Raw genomic sequence first — 19,294 nt, 5'->3', positions numbered from 1 at the left:
TAATAATAATAATAATAATAATAATAATAATAATAATAATAATAATAAGGGGCATTGTTTTGTTTATTGAGATTTGGTTGTCGAACCAGAAACCAAAGATAAAAAAAAAATATTAAAGCAAAAAAAGCCAAGTATTTGGTGATTCATGATCTAACATTGTTTGATGTTTCTTGAACGTGTTTGTTTTGACCATCTATAAAGTTAATCGTAGTTTCATACTTTTGAATATATCTTCATGCAAATCATATATATGAAAAAGTGAATATAAGATTGTCCGACACCTAAACTTAGATGTAGAACACCTCACATACTAATATTTTATTATGTGAGTTTTCCACACCTAAGCTTAGGTACGTAATAGCCTTATATAACCACTCCCATATATATATATATATATATATATAATCAATCCGTATATCGTGTATTAAAATTAATATATATATAGTGAAAAGTTATTTTAAGAACCCTTGAAAGGTTAGAAACATTTTACAATCAATCACAACCATTTAAATTTTTGATCACTGGCTATAATGATTTATATGGCTTTATTGTATATTTATATTATATAAATAAACATAAAGGAAAAATGTTCAAAAAATAAAAAGGAAAAAAAAAAAGGGTATTATAGTAAGGGAAAAAATAGAAACCGTCTCTCTTCCTTCTTTTTCTCAAATCCTAAAACATTATAGCATTAAAATTCAACAACCACACACACAAAACCGTAACACAAACAGCATTCAATGTGAAAGTACAACACTTTCAGCAGTTTCGACTTTAGAGGACAAAAAAGGATGAAAGAGTTGATCCAGGCTCTGGTCAGGGTAACGACAAGCATGATTTTGCTCTACATATATACTTTAGTAGTCTCATGATTTTAATCTATAATACTTGTGATGATCACTTTTCCCAATGATAAATATAATTGAAGGTGAAAGGCCTAATGGGTCCTGGTTGTCTCAGGAATGTTTAAGCCCATAATCCATTTTTTAAAGGTTGAGTCATAGTATGTATAATAATTTTTATAAATTACTTTTGTTATCTGGTTAAGATTTTTTTTTATCTTATACTGTATTAGGTATTGTGATTGTTATGTTTCTTTATAAAATATTTTGTTTGTTCATAGTAATGTGCGTATGCGTTTCGGTTGTTCATGTGTGCATCAAAATTATTTATTTTTAATATTGTTGTGAAAGAAAGTCCATAGTACAAGTTTATTCTTAATACGATTTGCTAATATTGGGTTTGTTCATATATGCATATACGTGCATTCATTCATCTGTGATCATATCATCAAAAGATCTTATCATATTGTCTGTTTTACAAATTACAACATGCCCCCATCAACCACGTAGGCTACAAGTACAACTATAATTAATTATAGGGAACTGTACCGTAACTTTTGATTAATCTACCTATAATGGTAGATGAATTAAAAAAAAAAACAACATGATACTAATATGGGTTCTTTAATTATAACTCATTAGAATAAATAACAAAGCCTTGGTGAATAAAAATTGACAAAAATTATTATATATATTTTCATTAAAAAGAATACAGTATATATGATAAAAAAAATTGAATTGAAAATCAGTAAAAGAATACTTACAACAACAAGCCGGTGCGGAACTCGTTACTTTGTTGGGGTTTAAATATCGAAGAGACCGCGGTTGGGTAAAAGTGTTTATATAGAGTTGCGTGCGTGCCTGCCGAGTATAATCGTGGAATTCCATTACTTACCCATAAACTTTTACTTTATACGATAAGCCCCCCCCCCCCCCCCCCCCCTTACTTTTACTTTATCCGGCGTATTACGTTTACGTGGGTAAACATATAACCTTTAGTACAATAACCACAGGTTCGTCACTATCATTATTAGCCGAGACATTGATAGAATTGTTTGTTATGGTCATTTTACAAAGCACATGCTACAATAATTTATCTATTCTAGAATTTTTTGAAAAAATCAATTTTACTCATAATGTGATATTTGTTTTTGGAAAGATAATTAAGAATAAAATATATACATATTTGTGATTTTGTACTTGACATTCAAGTATATGTATGTGATCATGATGCTGGCCTATAACACGACTATTTATATTTTCAATCACTTGTCTTATGATAATTAGAAAACAATTAGGATTGTTTTCATATTCTTTAATAACAATTAGGACTTTTGATTTAAGTGACAATTATAACTTTAAACATTAATACGCAAAACTAATATATAAAAAGGGGAAAAATTTTGTACCTTTTTTTATAGTTCATATTATTTTGGATTTAGTATTCAAGTAACCCTCATTTGTAAACCGTGCTTTTAAAAAAAAAAAAAACTATAAACTAATGAGGCTTTTTCTAAAAATATTAATATAAAATTTAACAATATAATGATTTATTTGGATAATGATTACTACGATCTCATGTCTTGTGACAATATTATATATGTTGAATTTTTTATTAATTAATTAAATAATTTAAAATTTTAAAAAATTCTTTCAAGTTGATGGCTAAAAATAAATATAAATTAAGTATTTAGGGTTAAAAGTAAAAATTGTTGATGGAAAACAAAAAAGTATAAATTAATGAAAATTTTTCTACAAATTAATATAAGTATTATTATAATAACATATTTGGATAATAATTATTAAGATTTTTTATTTATAATTTATTTAAATGATGACATAAGTGAAAGTTAAATTGATAAAATTGAACGATTTGATTAATTAATAAGTTGTTAATTCAACTGTCTAATAACATATATTAAAATTACAATATATTTATTAAAATTTCATATTTACCAATAAACTAAAACAGGATTGTAGTGTTTTTTAAACGGCATGTGGCATATTCTTTGATCAACACGTGTCCTTTTTAGTTTATTAAATAATATATATATATATATATATATATAGGGTAACATTCCGATGAGAACAGTGTTAAAATAAGAACGGTGAGAACAGTTAAAAAACATCATTTTGATGCATTAAAAGTCTATAAAACTAACATAATGCTTAACTAATTATCATTATTTAAGTGTTTAACAACACATTGATCCGTCAAAATCGAGACAATCACGTTGGATGCATATTCATCAAAATGATGCATCCAACAAAATACGTGATTTTTTCAATTTTGATGGATCAATGTGTTGTTAAACACTTAAATAATGATAATTAGTTAAGTACTATGTTAGTTTTATGGACTTTTTATGCATCAAAATGATGTTTTTTAAGTGTTCTTACCATTTTTATTTTAAAACTGTTCCTATTTAATTGTCCCCATATATATATATATATATGGGTGAGATATTTTGAGACCACCTCTTATTTTAGGACCAACTAGGACCATTGATTTTTGTACACCATCATAATTTACTATGATATACAAGATTTTTTTTGTAAAAACACTAAGACTTTCTAGCGACGGACCCACAGAAAAATCATGTGTATTTTTCTGTAGACCCGTCGCTAGAAAGTCTTAGTGTTTTTACAAAAAAAATCTTGCATATCGTAGTAGATGATGATGGTGGTGTGTAAGTTACGAAAATCAATGGTCCTTTTTTGAACTTTTTTTAGTTGGTTTCAAATTATCTTTCCTCTGTATATATTATTTATATATATATATATATATATATATATCTCGAGACTCGTCTATCGGAATTTATATTTTGAAAGTTAGATAATAAATTCTAAGACATTATTAATGCGAATGGGACCATACTATTCATTTAACTTGCATGGTTAAACTTTATGAAAGGATCTATAAATAGGCTTCAATCTTTATCATACAAATATCAACTCAACTGAACTACATATAAATCAAAATATCGAAAATGTCGTTTAAAAACGAAGTTGTTAATCGCCCAATTCGCAAAGTTGAAGTTCCTAAAAGTGTATGGGGAGACCAGTTTCTCATCTATGACAAGGTTTGTAAATAATCACATATATGGGAAATGATTAATCCTCATAATTCATTAGCTTAAAAATCTTCTTAATTTATTGGATAACGACATGTGAAAAATTAAGGGGGAAGATTAGGAAAGAGATTAAGTGGAATCCACTTGTCACATTCTTAAACTTTTAGTAGAATTTTTAGGCTAACTTTTAGGAGGATAAATCATTTTACATTCATAAAAGTATAGTTTGTAACACACTTCATTAGTTGTTATCATCACAATTATTATGGTTTAATTTGATTCTAATGGAATACTTTAATTGTGTGATATACATTGTACGCATGGGGTATTTAGTATGAGATTTATTATTATAATAGTTTTGTTGATTATATGTTACAATATTTGTTAATTATCAGTTTAGTTTAGTTTATTGGTAGATTTAGTTAATAGAATACAATTAGATTTATTAGATATAATAAGTTGTTTTATTTAGCTTTCACACTTTGTATGGAAGACATCGTTATTATTATCTACCTATTGGTAAATGATATTACTACCGAATCACTATTGATCCTTCATCTGTTTACGCTTAATTTGAACGTGAAAAATACCTTCCTTTTCCAATCCGTTGTTGTCTCTAACACTCGAGATTAGCTTTCTTGATCAACAAGTTGCATTACAAATTTTTTACAAATATTATACATAATTATTATAAATTAGTGAACTGTGCAATACGCACGGATATTAGTATTAGTTTTCCAATTAAAATATTGTTACATTTTTGTATTCGCCCATTCGGAGTATTGTAACTATTTGTTAAAACAAATAACAACACAAATTTTTCATGGCCTAATAGTAATAGTAATCCCTACTATAAAGAAGAGTACAGTTTTGACTTATAAGTTATAAGTTTCATCCAGTGATCCATACTCCAATGGGCTGGGCTCAACCACACACAGCCCGTTGGATCAAACCCTAATTCCAAAACCCTTTGACAAAAAATTCCCTATAAATTCACCACTCAGCTTGACTGAAAAATCCCCAAACCCTGCAAAACCCTACTCTCAACCAGCAGCTTCCTTCACCTTTTAATCGCCAAATTTTTTATCTTTTTTTTTTATCTTTTTTTTTTCAAAATCTTCGTATATGTGTAAATTTACTTATGTTGAAGTGAAAATAGGCCAAAGGATGTGTTTATAAATTGAGTTGAATACTTCACGTTTATGTAACGTGGTGTATTGTGATTCTTACTCTGTATAGGAAGATCTGATGCCTTTTTGTCACTTTTATTTTACAAATCTGTATATTTTTTTTCTTTTATTATATATATATATGTATAAAAATTTAGTGTTTTTTACTATAATATTTTGATAAATAATTGCCAGTGATGACAGTTTATAAAAATGGTTGACTGAAATAGCAAGTAAACTTGCTTGTTTGTTGAAAATCATGAACTAGGACGGTCTGAGGCTTGTTTTTTTTAAAAACTTTTGTTTAAAAGCTTGAAAATTCTCGACCTATCCATAATAAAAAGTCATTTAACTCAATGGTATAAGTCTTTTCTAAAGACTTTTTTCACAAAAAAAGCTTTACATCAACCTCTCGGAGATGACCTAAGGTTTTTTTTTTGGGAGCTGGGTTTGATGGGTTACATAAATTATTGTGATCATGTTAATACAATAAATGAGTAGATATCTGATTCTTTTATTATATACTGTAATAATCTTATGATTATTGATATTATTTATAATAAAGGAATCATATATTTACTCATTGTTGTATTATATACATGTTAAAAAATAATCTTATAACTACTACAATTTGTTTCAATTTCTTTAATGTTTGTTGAGGATGATGAGATCATATATTTACACAGTTATCCCTGTCTGATCAATCTTGATGTGTACATGTGATCTGACTCAACATCTTATGATTTTTTTTCTTTATGCAACATATACTTTTTATACATTATTGCTTTTTGCATTTTCTTAAAAAAAAAGTTAATTACAAAAAAGGTCTTGTCATTTATTTAAAGTTACAAGTTTTAATTGAACCCTTTAATATTTACGGTCTTGATCCTTGAGTTTGGAGTAAAAGTTGACTTGGGATAAAACTGTTATTTGTGAAAGGTACAATTTTGGTCAAGGATAACCATGCTGTTAGGGACAATAAACTTAACATATATGTTTTTCTAGTTTTTGCGTTTGCAGGTTGGTTTTCATAATGAAGGTGTGATTATCATGTAGTTTTTCTACATTTTGTTGATGTAATTTTAGCAAGGTGTTTAGGTCATTTTTGTTTTCTGATATTAAAACATAAGGAAATGTATGTTTTTATCGCATCTGTATAGAGTTGATTAGTTAAATTAGTATTATATTTTGCGTCTGATAATCAAGTTTACACCGTAAGTTGCTTATTGGCAAAGACAATTAACTTGTCTATGGATTTGTATGAAAATTGTCATTACTCGATTCTACATGAGAATGACTTCATTTGAAATCATGATAAAAATAAAAAAAATAGCATCATTGCTAATCTTACAATAAGTTCTTATATCCGCCTTTTTTTCTGATGTGTTAAGATTCATTTGCACCAAACGACACATGATAATTTAATACAAAATGCAAATATTGCCCCAATAGCAAGGTGATTTATTAGCTAAATGGAATTAGCCACAAAAATGCATGTTGTTCACGAGGATCCTCTGGAAGCACGAAGGTTCATTTGCAATGGGACTACTGACCCAGCCATGATGCATGACAGAAGAGAGCACAAAATATAAGTCTTGAAGCCATGATAAGAGAGCACAAAATATAAGTCTTGAATCAAAAGTTATGATTAAAGATCACCTTTGAATCTTGATCTTAAGTTATAAATATACTTAGGTTGAACTGGTTTTGATTTTCCACTCTGGCTATTATTAAGGTGATAAAAATCGACATCATTATATTGATTTCTGACATAATAGATTGCCTTTTGAGCTTTTTTTTGTCAGTTGAGGCCGCCTTGGTAGTTGTAGATACTGATTTGGCATCCCGTCATGACTACTGCTACTGGCATCTTCTTGTTACTGTTGTCCGATGGTGTATGTGCCTTACATTATGAGAAATTTGGGGCGGCATTGTTGCATTCCATTATGGAAGTATTACGTAGCTGAATCTAGTCATAAGAATGCATGTCCCTCACAGTCTTTGTTTCTTCTCCCAAGACTTGGCTAAGTTATTTTCTTGCATTAGCCACTTTAAACACACACCAAACGGAAATAAATGGGTCAATACGAGTTGTCACAGACCAGATTTGACCATACATCAGCCTACCTATTCGCTGACAGTATAGGATCAAGTAGAGTACCTGACTCCGGGGTTGCTTATGCCTCCCATTTTTGTAACTTTCGCTAGTTGAAACAGAACCATAATATCACACAATAATTATGAGTTGAATACACTTTAGCTCCAGGTGGCACTAAGTTTTTCTGAATCTTACTCTCGATGACATTAGTTAATCTGCAGTCCTCAATCTGGTGGTGGTTTGTTGTCAAACTGACATTGTCGCAAACAAATTATTGCGCTGAATGTATCGAAGGACATAGGTTCAAGATGTGTTAGTAATCTGTGTCCACAGCCAAATGCTCCTCTATATATCACCTTGCGATTTACACATAATCCCCCAAAGTCCATTACAAAAATGGTAAGGTTTTAATCTGCAACAAATAATTTACATGTTTTTTTAACAGACAAATAATCAACATTTACAATTTACAAAGTTACCAAAGACAAAAGTCGAAGATATGCCTGAAAGGGCTTGTTGCTAGCGGCTGAAACATTTTCCGCAAATGTGATGAAATCAATCCGGAAGCCTCATCTTGCATCCGACCACAAGATTGTTGAGAAAAGGAATGCTCAGATTATTCATGCAACCTAAAACATTTTCGGCCTTGATGACCAAGCCTGCCGACCTGTACAAATGCACAGCTGCACTCATGATAAATCTGTCAGGTTTTACAGAACCATTCATGGTTTCAAACAAAGATATGCCTTTTTCAACATATCCATAGTCCAAGTAGAATCTAAGCATGGTTTGATAACATCCAACATCTGGGGTTAACCCAGATGCGATAAGTTGTTTATAAATCCTCTCCACTTCTCCCACCAGACCTGATTTTGTGTGGGCAAAAAGTAATAAGTTATAATGAGCACATGAGGGGGATATCCTGCCTTCTTTCTCCATTAGACTAAAAACTTCCTCCGCTTCCACGTGTTTTCCACCAGCTACATAAGCTCGAACAAGGGCCAGATATGTAGATGAGTCGGGTGAGCAACCATCTTTTTGCATGTCAACAAAAAGTTGAGCAGCTTCTTGGTAGAATCCCCCAATAGCATACACATTCATAATGATATTGTAGCTCACCTAATTTATACAAGATCAAACTAAATAAGCTTCTGTCTCATCATACACAATTATCATTTTGACCAAAAAAAAAACAAAAAACGAGAGATTTCCAGATTCAGCCCATCACTTCCTGCCTACAGTCCCAATCAACACGATTTCTACATGGTTTGTCTTCCTCAACTTCACCTAATCAGTAAAATCGCTTTTTCAGTTTATCTTTTCTTCTTTATTATTCTTTGGGTTCTGAGAACAACTTTCTCTAATCACCCGAGTACCATTTCCCATCCATAGATCTTGTTTATGGGCTGAACTTAATAAATAATACCGACAATTGATCTATGCTCTCCAAACTTTACAAATCAAATATAGTCCGAATTGATTCAATAAACTCTCACCACTATATGACATGTCTCAACCAAAGTAAGAATCTTGAAAAGAAGTGTTCTGGGAAATTAAATAGCATAAGATGTTTCAGAAACTTTTACCCTTAATAGTCAGTTAGTCACAAAAATAATTGTATCTACTATTGGAATCGTGGATAATTTCCTATCAGTTGCATTAATTGCGATTGATTAATTAGTTACCTACAGGATTTTGCATCAAGTTTTTCAATTTAAGTAAGATAATTCTGGGATGTGTACCTGTCCGGGTTTTATTCCTTCTTCCTGCATTTGCTTAAACAGGATGGATGCCTCGTCACTTTTACCTACAGAATGTCAAGTAAAAACTTCATAAATGGCATGCCAGTATGTATCGCCAACAGCCAGCCAGCACTTTAAACTCAGCGTATATAAGAGTTAGATCCTAGCATGATAATATATCCACAAGACAAAATAGACATTTTAGAAGATAGTCTTGCGATAATACTCGAGTTAAATTCTAGTCTTTCAAGAAAGACATCAATGTTTCAAAATGCTTTATGATCTTTTTTGAGACCCAAATGTATTATATAAGAAGAGGCAGTGTATTACCAGCCTTTCCATAGTAAGATATCAAATTTGTGTATGCTTTTTCATCCAGAGCCACACCCTTTATTCGAGCAGTGTTGAACATCTCTACAGCTTTATCTAGATTTCGACTACGTCCATGCACTCTGCAAATGTCAACAAATGTATCATAAGAAAATGGCAGTGGATTCTTTTTCTTGCTTGTGTTATCAATTTTGTCAGGCAATGAAAGCATAACTGAGTTCTTACGTGATCATGGTGTTGAATGTTTGAATTGATGGAGCAACACCATTTGCAAGCATTCTATCATAGATGCTGGCAGCAAAATTCAATCTACCTGCACATTGAAATATTGGTCAGCCATACTCACTCCAATTTAAAGAAGAGATAGTCTAAAGAACGACAGGAACTTACCAGCATCAAGCATTGCCTTTATAAAAGTATTGTATGCCACGGTATCGAGATCCATGTTCTTATAGAAACAATCATTAATGACATTCCCTGCTTCGCGATGCTTTCCTAAAAAGTGAATAACAACAGTAAGAACTACTAGGCTATCAACAGTGACGATAAATGACCTTAAAGATGCCACATAGATCTGGAGATTAAAAAAAAAGGCAATAATAAGAGCACATCTCTTTTATATTTATGCTAGTAGCAGAATAGCAGCAGCTTGTATATATTACTCGGGTGTTGGTTCGGGGTCAAAGAAAAATAAACTCGGCAATGCTCCACACGGATACAAGGCCAGACAGTGGTAGAGCTAACAATACTACTCATGATTCTGAAAAGTTATGCTCTAATCAACGTGATTAAAAAGTTTATGACTTATGGTACCTGATGCTTAGTTCAGAAAAACTGATGATTAATTCATTAAAGGGTATAACTATTTAAAATATAAAGGTACTCTTTACCATCGTTAAAATGGGACGAATTTACAGGATCCAATAGGTTCTCGAAACATAAAAAGTGAACTTGTAAAGAAGGGGGCTTGGTGAAAAGTACATTTTTATCTCAGATGATTAGACCATAATTAAACGAATATTTACATAGAGTGAAATCAGCAATATCGGCTTGGTATTTCGTGTCTTACCACAACCATTCAATGCATTCACAAGCATGCTTATCGCAACAGCACCAACATCATGTCCTTCAGAAAATTCCTCTTTGTAAAATAAATATGCCTCGTCCACCTTAGCAGATCTGGTAAATACATCAATTATACAACTGTACAAATGTTTTTGTTCTGAAGAAGCATCTGCCACTGCTGCAAAAACTAGTTTGGCTCGCTCAACCTGATTTTGCTTTCCATATAAATATATCAAAGATGATAATGTAGAAATCTCTGGCTTGCAACCCAGCTTCAGTAATAGGTCAAACAGAGATTCTGCTTCAGATGTCAAGCCTACAGCAACAAAGACAGATTATAACGAAGTTTGTTGCCTAAACCAAAAGCATGTATCCTCAGTTGAACTAAAAAAAATGCCACCTTCTTTACAGAGATTGATAAGCAATTGACTAGCTACTAACAAGCCATTAGCAGTGTCTAACAATGATTTGAGTGCTTTTTCCATCTTATTTGAACTTTCAGCAGCCATATAAAGAGTCAGTAGAAGCTCAATTGCCAACGGATCTGAATCGGCTTCTTCTAGTCTTGTAAATTCTCCACCCATACCTATCAAAAGTGTCTGAACGAAGCTATCATCTTCCAGTAACCCGTTTGTAATAAGCTCGTGTATCATCTGCTCGGCATCACTGAACATCTTTTCCTTGCAATATACCTTCATGACTGTCTTAAAGAGTACCTTATCAAATTTTACTTTATTTCTTCTTATCTGGACAATCAAGTCTTTCGCCTTCTCAGTAAGTCCTAATTTCATATATAAAGTCAACATGCTGGTGCAAGAAGAAAGGTCGGGAAAACCACTCTCTGAAAGAGCTTGCAACGTAAGTTCAGCAGCTTCTACGTCCTCCTTAATAACGTAGCATTGCAACAAAACAGTATACGCAAACCTAGAAAACCCGACCCCTTTAGATCTCATCTGTAACATTACATCGAGTGCTTTATCACAACACCCTGCATTGAGATGGACTTGGGCCATAGTTACGTAAGTCTTTTCATTACTTAATAGACCAAGCCTCTCAACCTCTACAAATGTTATCATGGCATCCTCATATAGGCCAAGTTTTCCATAAATTCTAATAAGCAAACCATATATTACTTCATCTAATACAACTTTATATCTTTCCATTTCCGAGAAGAGGGATAGAGCTTTAGAATAGTTTCCACTTCTGTAATAGAGTGATAAAAGTGATGCACACGTAAAGTTACTAGGAACTATTTTTTGTTGTCTCATGTCTTGATAAAGTCTTAAAGCTTCATCTTGGAAACCTATTTTAGAAGCTACTGTAATAAGAAGGCTATAAGTAACCTCCTCTGGTACAAATCCCATACTCTTCATTTCCTTAAACGTGTTGAAAGCTTCATGAGTTAAACCGATTTTAACAAATGAGCTGATAACAAGTGTATATGTAAAATGATTGGGCGATACGGAAGTAGCTACCATCTGTCCCCAAATGTCGATGACACTTTGGTGAAATGAATTCTTGTGCAAAGAGGATAGCATGAAATTGTAAACAGCAACGGAAAGAATGATACCCCGTTCTTGTACAGCAGAGTAAAATGACAACATATCCTTGTGGCGAGACCATTTAGCATAAGCGCACAGCATAGTTCCACAAGCAACTTCATCTGGCTCACACCCAGCTTCAAGCATTTCCAAGAAACTCTCTTGGGCAAGCTTGATTTTTCCGGTTTGCCCATAGGCACGAATGACAAGGGTATAAACAATAACACAGGGCCGGTAACATAACTGTTATAAATCAATATATTAATATTTTATTTAGAATTAATCAAGGAATCGTAGTTAATAAAAATAACCACCACCAAGGTGGCCAGTGGTCAGGCATCCTCATCAAAGATCTCAAGTTCAAGTCTCCCTAGATCGGTGACTGTTTGTTCGGAAACGGCCACTGGGATAACCCGGTTAGGCCGCGTATATCCAAGTCGAAGACTCGCCCTCCATGGGTAACCTAAATAGGAAAACCTCATCAATTTTTTTAACGACAAATCTAATCTACTCCAATAAACGCCAAGAAGCACTAGTGTCAGGTAATGAATCCTACTCTTCTCCCTAAGCGGCAAGAGACTCCGCCAAATGGGCTAACCCCATATTGGCGAAAACCTCATCCATATACCCGTTTTCTATAAGATAAACCATTTTATATATATAAAACAAAAATTAAGATAAACAAACAAAGAAAGAGGGACCTGTAATTTCATCCAGGCGAAAAAGTCTCTGACTTGTCTCCAACTCTTAAGCTCTTTTAAAACAGTAGACATTTCTCTAAAAGTAAGTTTAGTAACAAAAGAAGCCATGACTTGCCTCATATCATACGAACCATCATTAGACAAACTCCGAACCCTTTGAATCGCCGCGACTACATGCCTACCATACAAATGTCCATTCCTATCGTCCTCTAAATACTGAATCATTTGGTCAGGTGACCTCTTAATCCACCTAGGTGTCAATGCTCGTGAACCCTGGTTACGTCTCAACGTACTTAAATACCGAGCTTTTGCTTTGATAATACGCCGGGCATTATCGTCTGAAAGAGGGTTTTTCGGGTTTTTTGATTTGGGTTTTGGTTTAAAGTGGTTTCCATCACTTAAAGACCACGGGTCTGGTGACACCGAACCACGACTACAACAAGTGATTATTACAGTTATAGAATGATTAGTTTTTTGGAATTTATAGTTTGAAACGGACCGACAACTCAACTCCGGCGTGTTGGTGTTTAGGTTTGTGTTTAGGAATGAAGATTTCAAACCAAATTCCATGTCTCTTTTTTCTGTCTGCCTGTCAGTCACATCATTTCAATTAGTTTTTGGTTTTGGAAAATTTGGCATATAAATAAATAGTTCCGTGTTTATTTCATTTAATAATTAATACTTGGAGTGCTACATAAACAAATTTAGTATTTAGAAGAAGGATATGGATTAGTAGTAGTAGTAGTAGTACATAATAATAAAGTAAAAACAACATAATAATAAAGTAGTATATCAGTGTTTATACAAATGAGTTAACAGAGTTTTGGGTCACTGACGTACGTTGTAGGCTTGTAGCGAGTTTGTAATCCAGGATGGGGGCTAGTGGAACCACCGGCTAAAATGGTTGGAAACGAAAACCAGAGCTTTTGGATTTAGGAATCTTTTTCAAGTCTTCAGTTGGGTTTTGAGGATAAACAAAAAACTGAAAAAGGCTGCGAAAATAAAATTTGTCAATTCATTTTTTGTTTTTGTTACTCGCATTAGTTATTTATTACTATTTTTTTTTATATTTAGCTTTTTGTTTCATAAAATAAAGAAAAGTGCGCTATTATTGTTATAGTTATTTCTTTTTTATTTTTTTTTTAACAGCTAATTAATAGTTAGTATAGTGAGATCCTATTTGGTAGTATGCGGAAATCGAATCACGCATGTCTGGAATGAAACCCAGGACTCTCGAAACCCATGATAATCCACTCCTCCAAATGTAATAAGTAAGATTCGAAACAATGAGACATTCATGCATTTAAGTTGCTTTTAACTTTACGGGATTCTCGTCTGGATTTTCGTTTTCTTTGTTTTTGACTTTATTTTATCTATTCTATACTTCTATACTCCTTATTAAAAATTATATAGGGGTATTGAAAAGTTTATAAGTTTGGGACATGCAATTTTACTCTTTTACCCTTTCTCTTAAAACAAAACATAAATATCCTCATTCTCTGTTTCTCTTTCCAAAATAACACACACAAAATATTCTTTCTTATGGTATACCAAAACAATACACACCCCTTTATTTCCGTGAATAACCATCGCCGTTGTCCATCATCACCAAGACCCTGGCAACCGTCGTCCATGATATCCGTCGTAACGCGCAAGTACCATGCTCGTTTTCATTAAAATAAATAAGTGAAAGAGTTTACTTTCTCAAAACAATAACAATGACATTGTATAATAAGAAAAGTATAATTTGTTTTGAGGAAAAAGTTATGATAAAAAAAAGTATTACAAAAAGGAAGTTTTTAGCTCCAATCTCTACTTACGACTATATATGCAACTACAAATACTTTTATCTACAACTAAAAAGGTTCTCGCGCAATAAGATGACGGTGAAAGACGACGATAAGTAGTGGCGATTGCGAACGTGGCAGGTAATTGAGACAAAGATAATTATTGTAAAAATGATATACTTATTTTAAGAATTAATGGTAAATGTATTTCTATAATGAGTATAACTAAAAAATAATTCCAAAAAAATTGATACAATAATTTTCCCATTATATTATTTGGTGAACACTTATAGGGCTGCCAACGAGCCGAGCTTTTTTCGAGCAACTCGAGCTCGACTCGATCGAGTCGAAAGATTATCGAGCTCGAGCCCTAAATTCAGGAAATAATTGTCGAGCTCGAGCCCTAAATTCAGGAAATAATTATCGAGCTCGAGCTTTACATAGTTTGGCTTGAATACTTATCGAGCTTTCCATATATTATGTATATATTTATATATAGTATAATTCTTAAATAGTAAATTTTATAATTCTACAAGGGCTATTTATATAAATTTTGTTATAAATGATATACATTTTGGAGCTTTCGGAGCTTTTCGAGCCGAGCTTGAGTTATGTTTATAAACAAACCAAACTCGAGTCTTTTTCGAGCCGAGATCGAGTCATATTGTAGGTACAACGAGTCGAGCTCAAGCCTACACACTGAAAGCTCGTCGAGCTATCGAGCCGAGCAAATATAGTTCGAGCCGAGCTCGAGTTCGGCTCGATTCGATAACAAAACTAAACACTTGTTATTTCGTGTATTGAAGGTGAAGGTCAACACGAATAAGCTTGAGATATGGTTTATTTTTAAACTCGATTTACCATATGAGTTTGGTGTGGTTTGTGATATATGAACTTTTTAACATGTCATTTTTTTTTGCATAAAATATTAAGTAACGCGATCAGCCATTAATTCAAGGTTCAGTACCTGGTTTAGATCTTATCTCTGAATACATACAAATCTAAATGGTAACAACATACCAATTCTTGTTCACTCAAACCAAAAACAACATAAATACCTAGACATTTTTACTTAATGGTGATGTACCTATTTGTCCCATGCTTTGCCCAATGCTCCTTTAGATCAACTGGATTCGACAAATCATGACCATCAGCAGCAAGTCGACTAATTAGTTTATTGAATACACTTCCACTCATTTTCCTTCCACCAATACGGGCATGTCGTTTGTTAGGAAGTGATGGTAAGGGATACATTGATATGGTGGTCGTGCAACAAGATGACTGCCAACCACCGTTACCCCATTTGTAACAAGGCCTAAACACCCCTGTGCAAGAGCACACAGGTATAGGCATGGTTGTATCATCATAAGACACTTGGTTGAGCCCATGGTCTTGATCTTTCCATTCCGGTTTAACCCCATGGTTGAGGTCATCAACACCACCATCATTCCAGTCATGGCTGTCATCATACATCGCCTTGTTCAAGTCGTCACATTCCATTTTGACCTTTTTTGATGTATTTGAAGCTTTCTTAGTGGTAGTTGATACTGATTTGGCATCCTTTGGGCGTTTTGTTCTTCTGGACTTGGGTTGTTCTGGTGCAGGCGGAGATGTTGGTGGTCCACCATCACCGTCACCATGACCGCCGCTACTGGTATCGTCTTGTAGGTACTGTTGAGGGTGGTGTATGTGCTTTACATTACGGGAAATTTGGCATCCTGGTGGACATGATGAGGATGTATTGTTGCTATTGTTCATGGAGTTCTCCCTGTATTGTAAAGTGGCAATGGCATTGTCACGTTCCATGATGGCGGTATTTCGTTCTGCAATAGCCGAATCCCGTTGTAAGAGTGCCATGTCCCTCTCAGCCAGTGCTGTCTTTTTTTCAGACATGGCTAAGTTTCTTTCTTGAATGGCCGCATCACGTTCAGCCATAATCGTCATTATCTGCTTCATTGATGGCTGTTGCTGCATCAACCACTGAAAACACATCCATCAGAAATAAATGGGTCAATACTAGTTGGATACAGTCCAGATTATGTACCATTACATACCAGGTTAAATCATGCCCCATTTAGTTGGGTCACAGGTCAGATTAGATCATGTAAGCCGAACTTACCCATTAACAGTATCGTTAAAACATATTAATAGAAAAGTTTAAAATACCTGACCCTGAGGCTGCTTTTGTCTCCCATTGTCACGATGCCCGTTGTCATCCATTTGGAATTCAAAAGCTACAACTTCTTATACAAACCTTAGTTATTCATGAAGCTACTACTCATATAGGATCAACCAAAAAGTATTTGCTGCTTCAAGAACTGTAATCGAAACTATATTATTACAAGTTACACACACACACAAAATATGACTTAAAAGATTTGTTTTTGGTTATACCACTGTACTAGATAGAGAATGCAAATGCCTTCTGCACACAAATGCTCGTCTCTTTCCTTCATTTCAGAGCTATATAAACTGAAACCCACAACCTGGCAAAAGATGGATCAATTGACGATTTACGGACATCAGCCATATAATACTTAGGGATTATTTGGATGTATTCTAATGTTATCATTTTATATACAACAATTTCAATCATTCACACTAAGAAAAACATGATAACATGCTGCAAATTGAAGTTCAAGACTTTTATGTAAGCTTAAACAAAGGTACATTGGTAAATTTAATCTTATTATGAGGTAATTAATTTGTTACTTTTGTATGGAAACTTGTTACCCAAGCAAACTTTAAAACCGATTAACCATAAGAATAACCAGATAATCGGCTCTAACTTCCAATTCTAAAAGATATGTAGCTAAGCATATTTGTAATACTTCTGAAACAAACTTTTAGGGACAGCTGAATTAAAAAAAAGATTCGCACACACACAAACTCATTACCAGCACAAAGAGATACTTAGTACCCAGCAGTTACGCATATTATTATGGACTCACAACAAACATACATTCATATCAGAGTACAACAACAACAAGACCCAATCCCTAACAAATATCAGAGTGTGCATACAAATATTACATATGGGCATATGACAGGAATCATTGAGCTCAAAACAGATATGCACTTAATTAAAATCTTTGAAAATCTTGTCATCTTTACAAACCAACTTTCATTTGCTAAAATTACAAAGATGAAAACACTATTTCCACATAACCCAAATAATACTACATCTTTAACAAAATAGATACAATTGCATTGGTAAAGTGTTTTTACTTTTTACATAACAGTTTAAATTCTTTTTAGGGCCATTATTTTATATTTTTATATACCAACATTTACTGTGTGTTAACCATAGTCATAGACCCTAAAATCAATGCTAACTAACAAAAAACCTTTTCACTTTATACATATCACCTAAATTTTCGGAAAAAATTATCTAAAACATCAACAACACTTAACTTTCACTACAGTTTTAAAATTAATATAAAAATTCAGCTTAACTAAGAAAAAAACACAAATCTAACTGAAAAAGTTATCAACTTTAGCTATAGATACACAAATATAGAGACAAATTGATAATATAAACATACACCCATGTCAAAATTAAGCTGTAAAAAGTAAAAACTGAAAGTTGGGTGTTGATAAAATCACTTACAGAGTGAAATCTTGACTTTAAGTAATGAAATTTTAAAGAAGAAATTGAAGTGATAAAAACCCTAAAAACAAGAAAAGAGGGGGGCAAACAAGTGTAGTTGGTGGAAGTGCAAAGAATGAGTGAGTGACCACTTGATTGATTGATTTTTTTTTATTTTATGTTTTTGCCAGTCACCATCTTTTTCTTTTCTTTTTCTTTTTTTGTTTTGTTTGGCTTTTTTATAATTAGAAAGGCTAGTACAGTAGTGATGGTGGTGCATGCTAAAGAAACGCATCGTGTTGGTAGCTACGTGAATGTAGATTCTTAGCTGTTTGATTTTGATGAGTGTGTAAAAATCATCTCCAACTAGTTTTTTACCCGGGCTTTGTCCCGAAAAGGCGTAAGATATATTTGTTTATTTTTTATTAAAACGTGTTGTCTGGAAATATGTATTATGTACGAATGTAAGATACATAAATCATTTACATGATCAATTTTATGAAATAATTGAAGAAATAAAAATTGAATGTTAATCATATAACAAGTATATTTGATTAATTGAAAAAAGGTGCAAAACAGGAAGAAAAACACTAAGATTACACTGTTATACGTGAAATACCAAAAAAACAGAATATACCATATAAATCATTGTAGAAAATAGAAAGATAAATGAATGCAGATATTGCATTAACTTTGTACAATAAATTATAAAATTACAAACAACTGCAAGAACGAATAATTTAGTTAAAAGTATAAGATAAAAATAAAAATGTAAAACAAAAAAAAAAAGCTCACGCTTTCTCGTTAAATTGGACGAACGATAGAAAATACTAATTTGACAACAAAAACAAAAATACGCTCCAATGCCCGTTAGAAAAATGTATGTGATTTGCAGCAGTTTTTTGTAGCTCTCTTTAGACGTAAAATAGCATTTAACAATTGTTTACACCTGTTTGAGAAAATGAGCTATTGTAGCTCTCGTTAGACGTAAAATAGTATTTAACGATTGTTAACACATGTTTGAGAAAATGAGCTAACTCGCTGTTAGAGAAAATGACCTGATTTGCAGATGTTATTTTTACTTTCGTTAAAAGTCAAAAAAGAAGCTAACAACCGTTATTGCTCGTTAAAGTTTTTTAATATTTTTTTAATGATGGGGACTATTATTGAAAGATATTAAACAACAGGGACTAATGTTGCCATAAAAACATGGCGCACAGAAATTCACGAACGGTATATATATATATAGAGAGAGAGAGAGAGAGAGAAAGAATGAGGTTTATAAAATGTCAAACAAGCCGGTCATTCAAGTAATATGTAAACAATTTTTGGCATGCTGAATCAACACGCTGAACT

General features: G+C 32.7%; 2 protein-coding genes and 2 non-coding genes across 6 annotated transcripts; 2 read left to right on the top strand and 2 right to left on the bottom strand.

Annotated features, from left to right (window-relative positions):
* Nucleotides 1–5,275: 5,275 nt before the first annotated feature.
* LOC122580728 lies at nt 5,276–5,366 on the top strand. The gene has a single exon (XR_006320870.1). It is a non-coding gene; the product is annotated as a small nucleolar RNA snoR20a (small nucleolar RNA).
* A 372-nt stretch (nt 5,367–5,738) lies between these two features.
* On the top strand, nt 5,739–5,820 carry LOC122580720. Its single transcript, XR_006320862.1, has one exon. It is a non-coding gene; the product is annotated as a small nucleolar RNA R38 (small nucleolar RNA).
* A 1,674-nt stretch (nt 5,821–7,494) lies between these two features.
* LOC122578571 (pentatricopeptide repeat-containing protein At5g27270) lies at nt 7,495–13,558 on the bottom strand. 3 transcript variants are annotated; one of them, XR_006320525.1, is made up of 10 exons: nt 13,403–13,558; nt 12,563–13,151; nt 10,721–12,104; nt 10,325–10,636; nt 9,646–9,750; nt 9,481–9,568; nt 9,256–9,377; nt 8,926–8,990; nt 7,687–8,302; nt 7,495–7,595 (listed from the first exon to the last, which is right to left on the bottom strand). XR_006320525.1 is itself a non-coding variant. In XM_043750552.1 (9 exons), the coding sequence occupies exons 2-9, from the start codon at nt 13,130–13,132 to the stop codon at nt 7,739–7,741; spliced, it is 3,210 nt and encodes a 1,069-aa protein (XP_043606487.1). In that variant the 5' UTR covers nt 13,133–13,151; nt 13,403–13,558; the 3' UTR covers nt 7,495–7,738. The 3 variants fall into 3 exon arrangements, 2 of the variants coding, with proteins under 2 accessions (XP_043606487.1, XP_043606488.1); XM_043750552.1 differs by having other exon boundaries at nt 7,495–8,302; XM_043750553.1 differs by lacking the exons at nt 7,495–7,595; nt 7,687–8,302 and adding an exon at nt 8,366–8,470.
* Nucleotides 13,559–15,297: 1,739 nt separating this feature from the next.
* Nucleotides 15,298–18,075, bottom strand: LOC122611275 (protein BASIC PENTACYSTEINE6). Its single transcript, XM_043784274.1, has 4 exons — nt 17,960–18,075; nt 16,744–16,835; nt 16,516–16,667; nt 15,298–16,329 (listed from the first exon to the last, which is right to left on the bottom strand). Exons 3-4 carry the CDS (start codon nt 16,567–16,569, stop codon nt 15,418–15,420), a joined length of 966 nt encoding a protein of 321 aa, XP_043640209.1. The 5' UTR covers nt 16,570–16,667; nt 16,744–16,835; nt 17,960–18,075; the 3' UTR covers nt 15,298–15,417.
* Nucleotides 18,076–19,294: the final 1,219 nt, after the last annotated feature.

Source organism: Erigeron canadensis, chromosome 8 (genome assembly GCF_010389155.1).
Source record: "Erigeron canadensis isolate Cc75 chromosome 8, C_canadensis_v1, whole genome shotgun sequence".
NCBI lineage: Eukaryota > Viridiplantae > Streptophyta > Magnoliopsida > Asterales > Asteraceae > Erigeron > Erigeron canadensis.
This window is presented reverse-complemented; position numbering and strand designations above follow the sequence as displayed.

Coding starts and splice junctions, on each gene's coding strand:
- LOC122578571 (XM_043750552.1), bottom strand. CDS start 13,132: ATGGAATTTGGTTTGAAATCTTCATTCCTAAACACAAACCTAAACACC. Junction 10,637..10,720: donor TATCAATCTCTGTAAAGAAG/GTGGCATTTTTT, acceptor TTGTTGCTGTAG/GCTTGACATCTGAAGCAGAA. Junction 8,991..9,255: donor ATCTTACTATGGAAAGGCTG/GTAATACACTGC, acceptor GACATTCTGTAG/GTAAAAGTGACGAGGCATCC.
- LOC122611275 (XM_043784274.1), bottom strand. CDS start 16,569: ATGGATGACAACGGGCATCGTGACAATGGGAGACAAAAGCAGCCTCAG. Junction 16,330..16,515: donor AAAAGCAGCCTCAGGGTCAG/GTATTTTAAACT, acceptor ATGTGTTTTCAG/TGGTTGATGCAGCAACAGCC.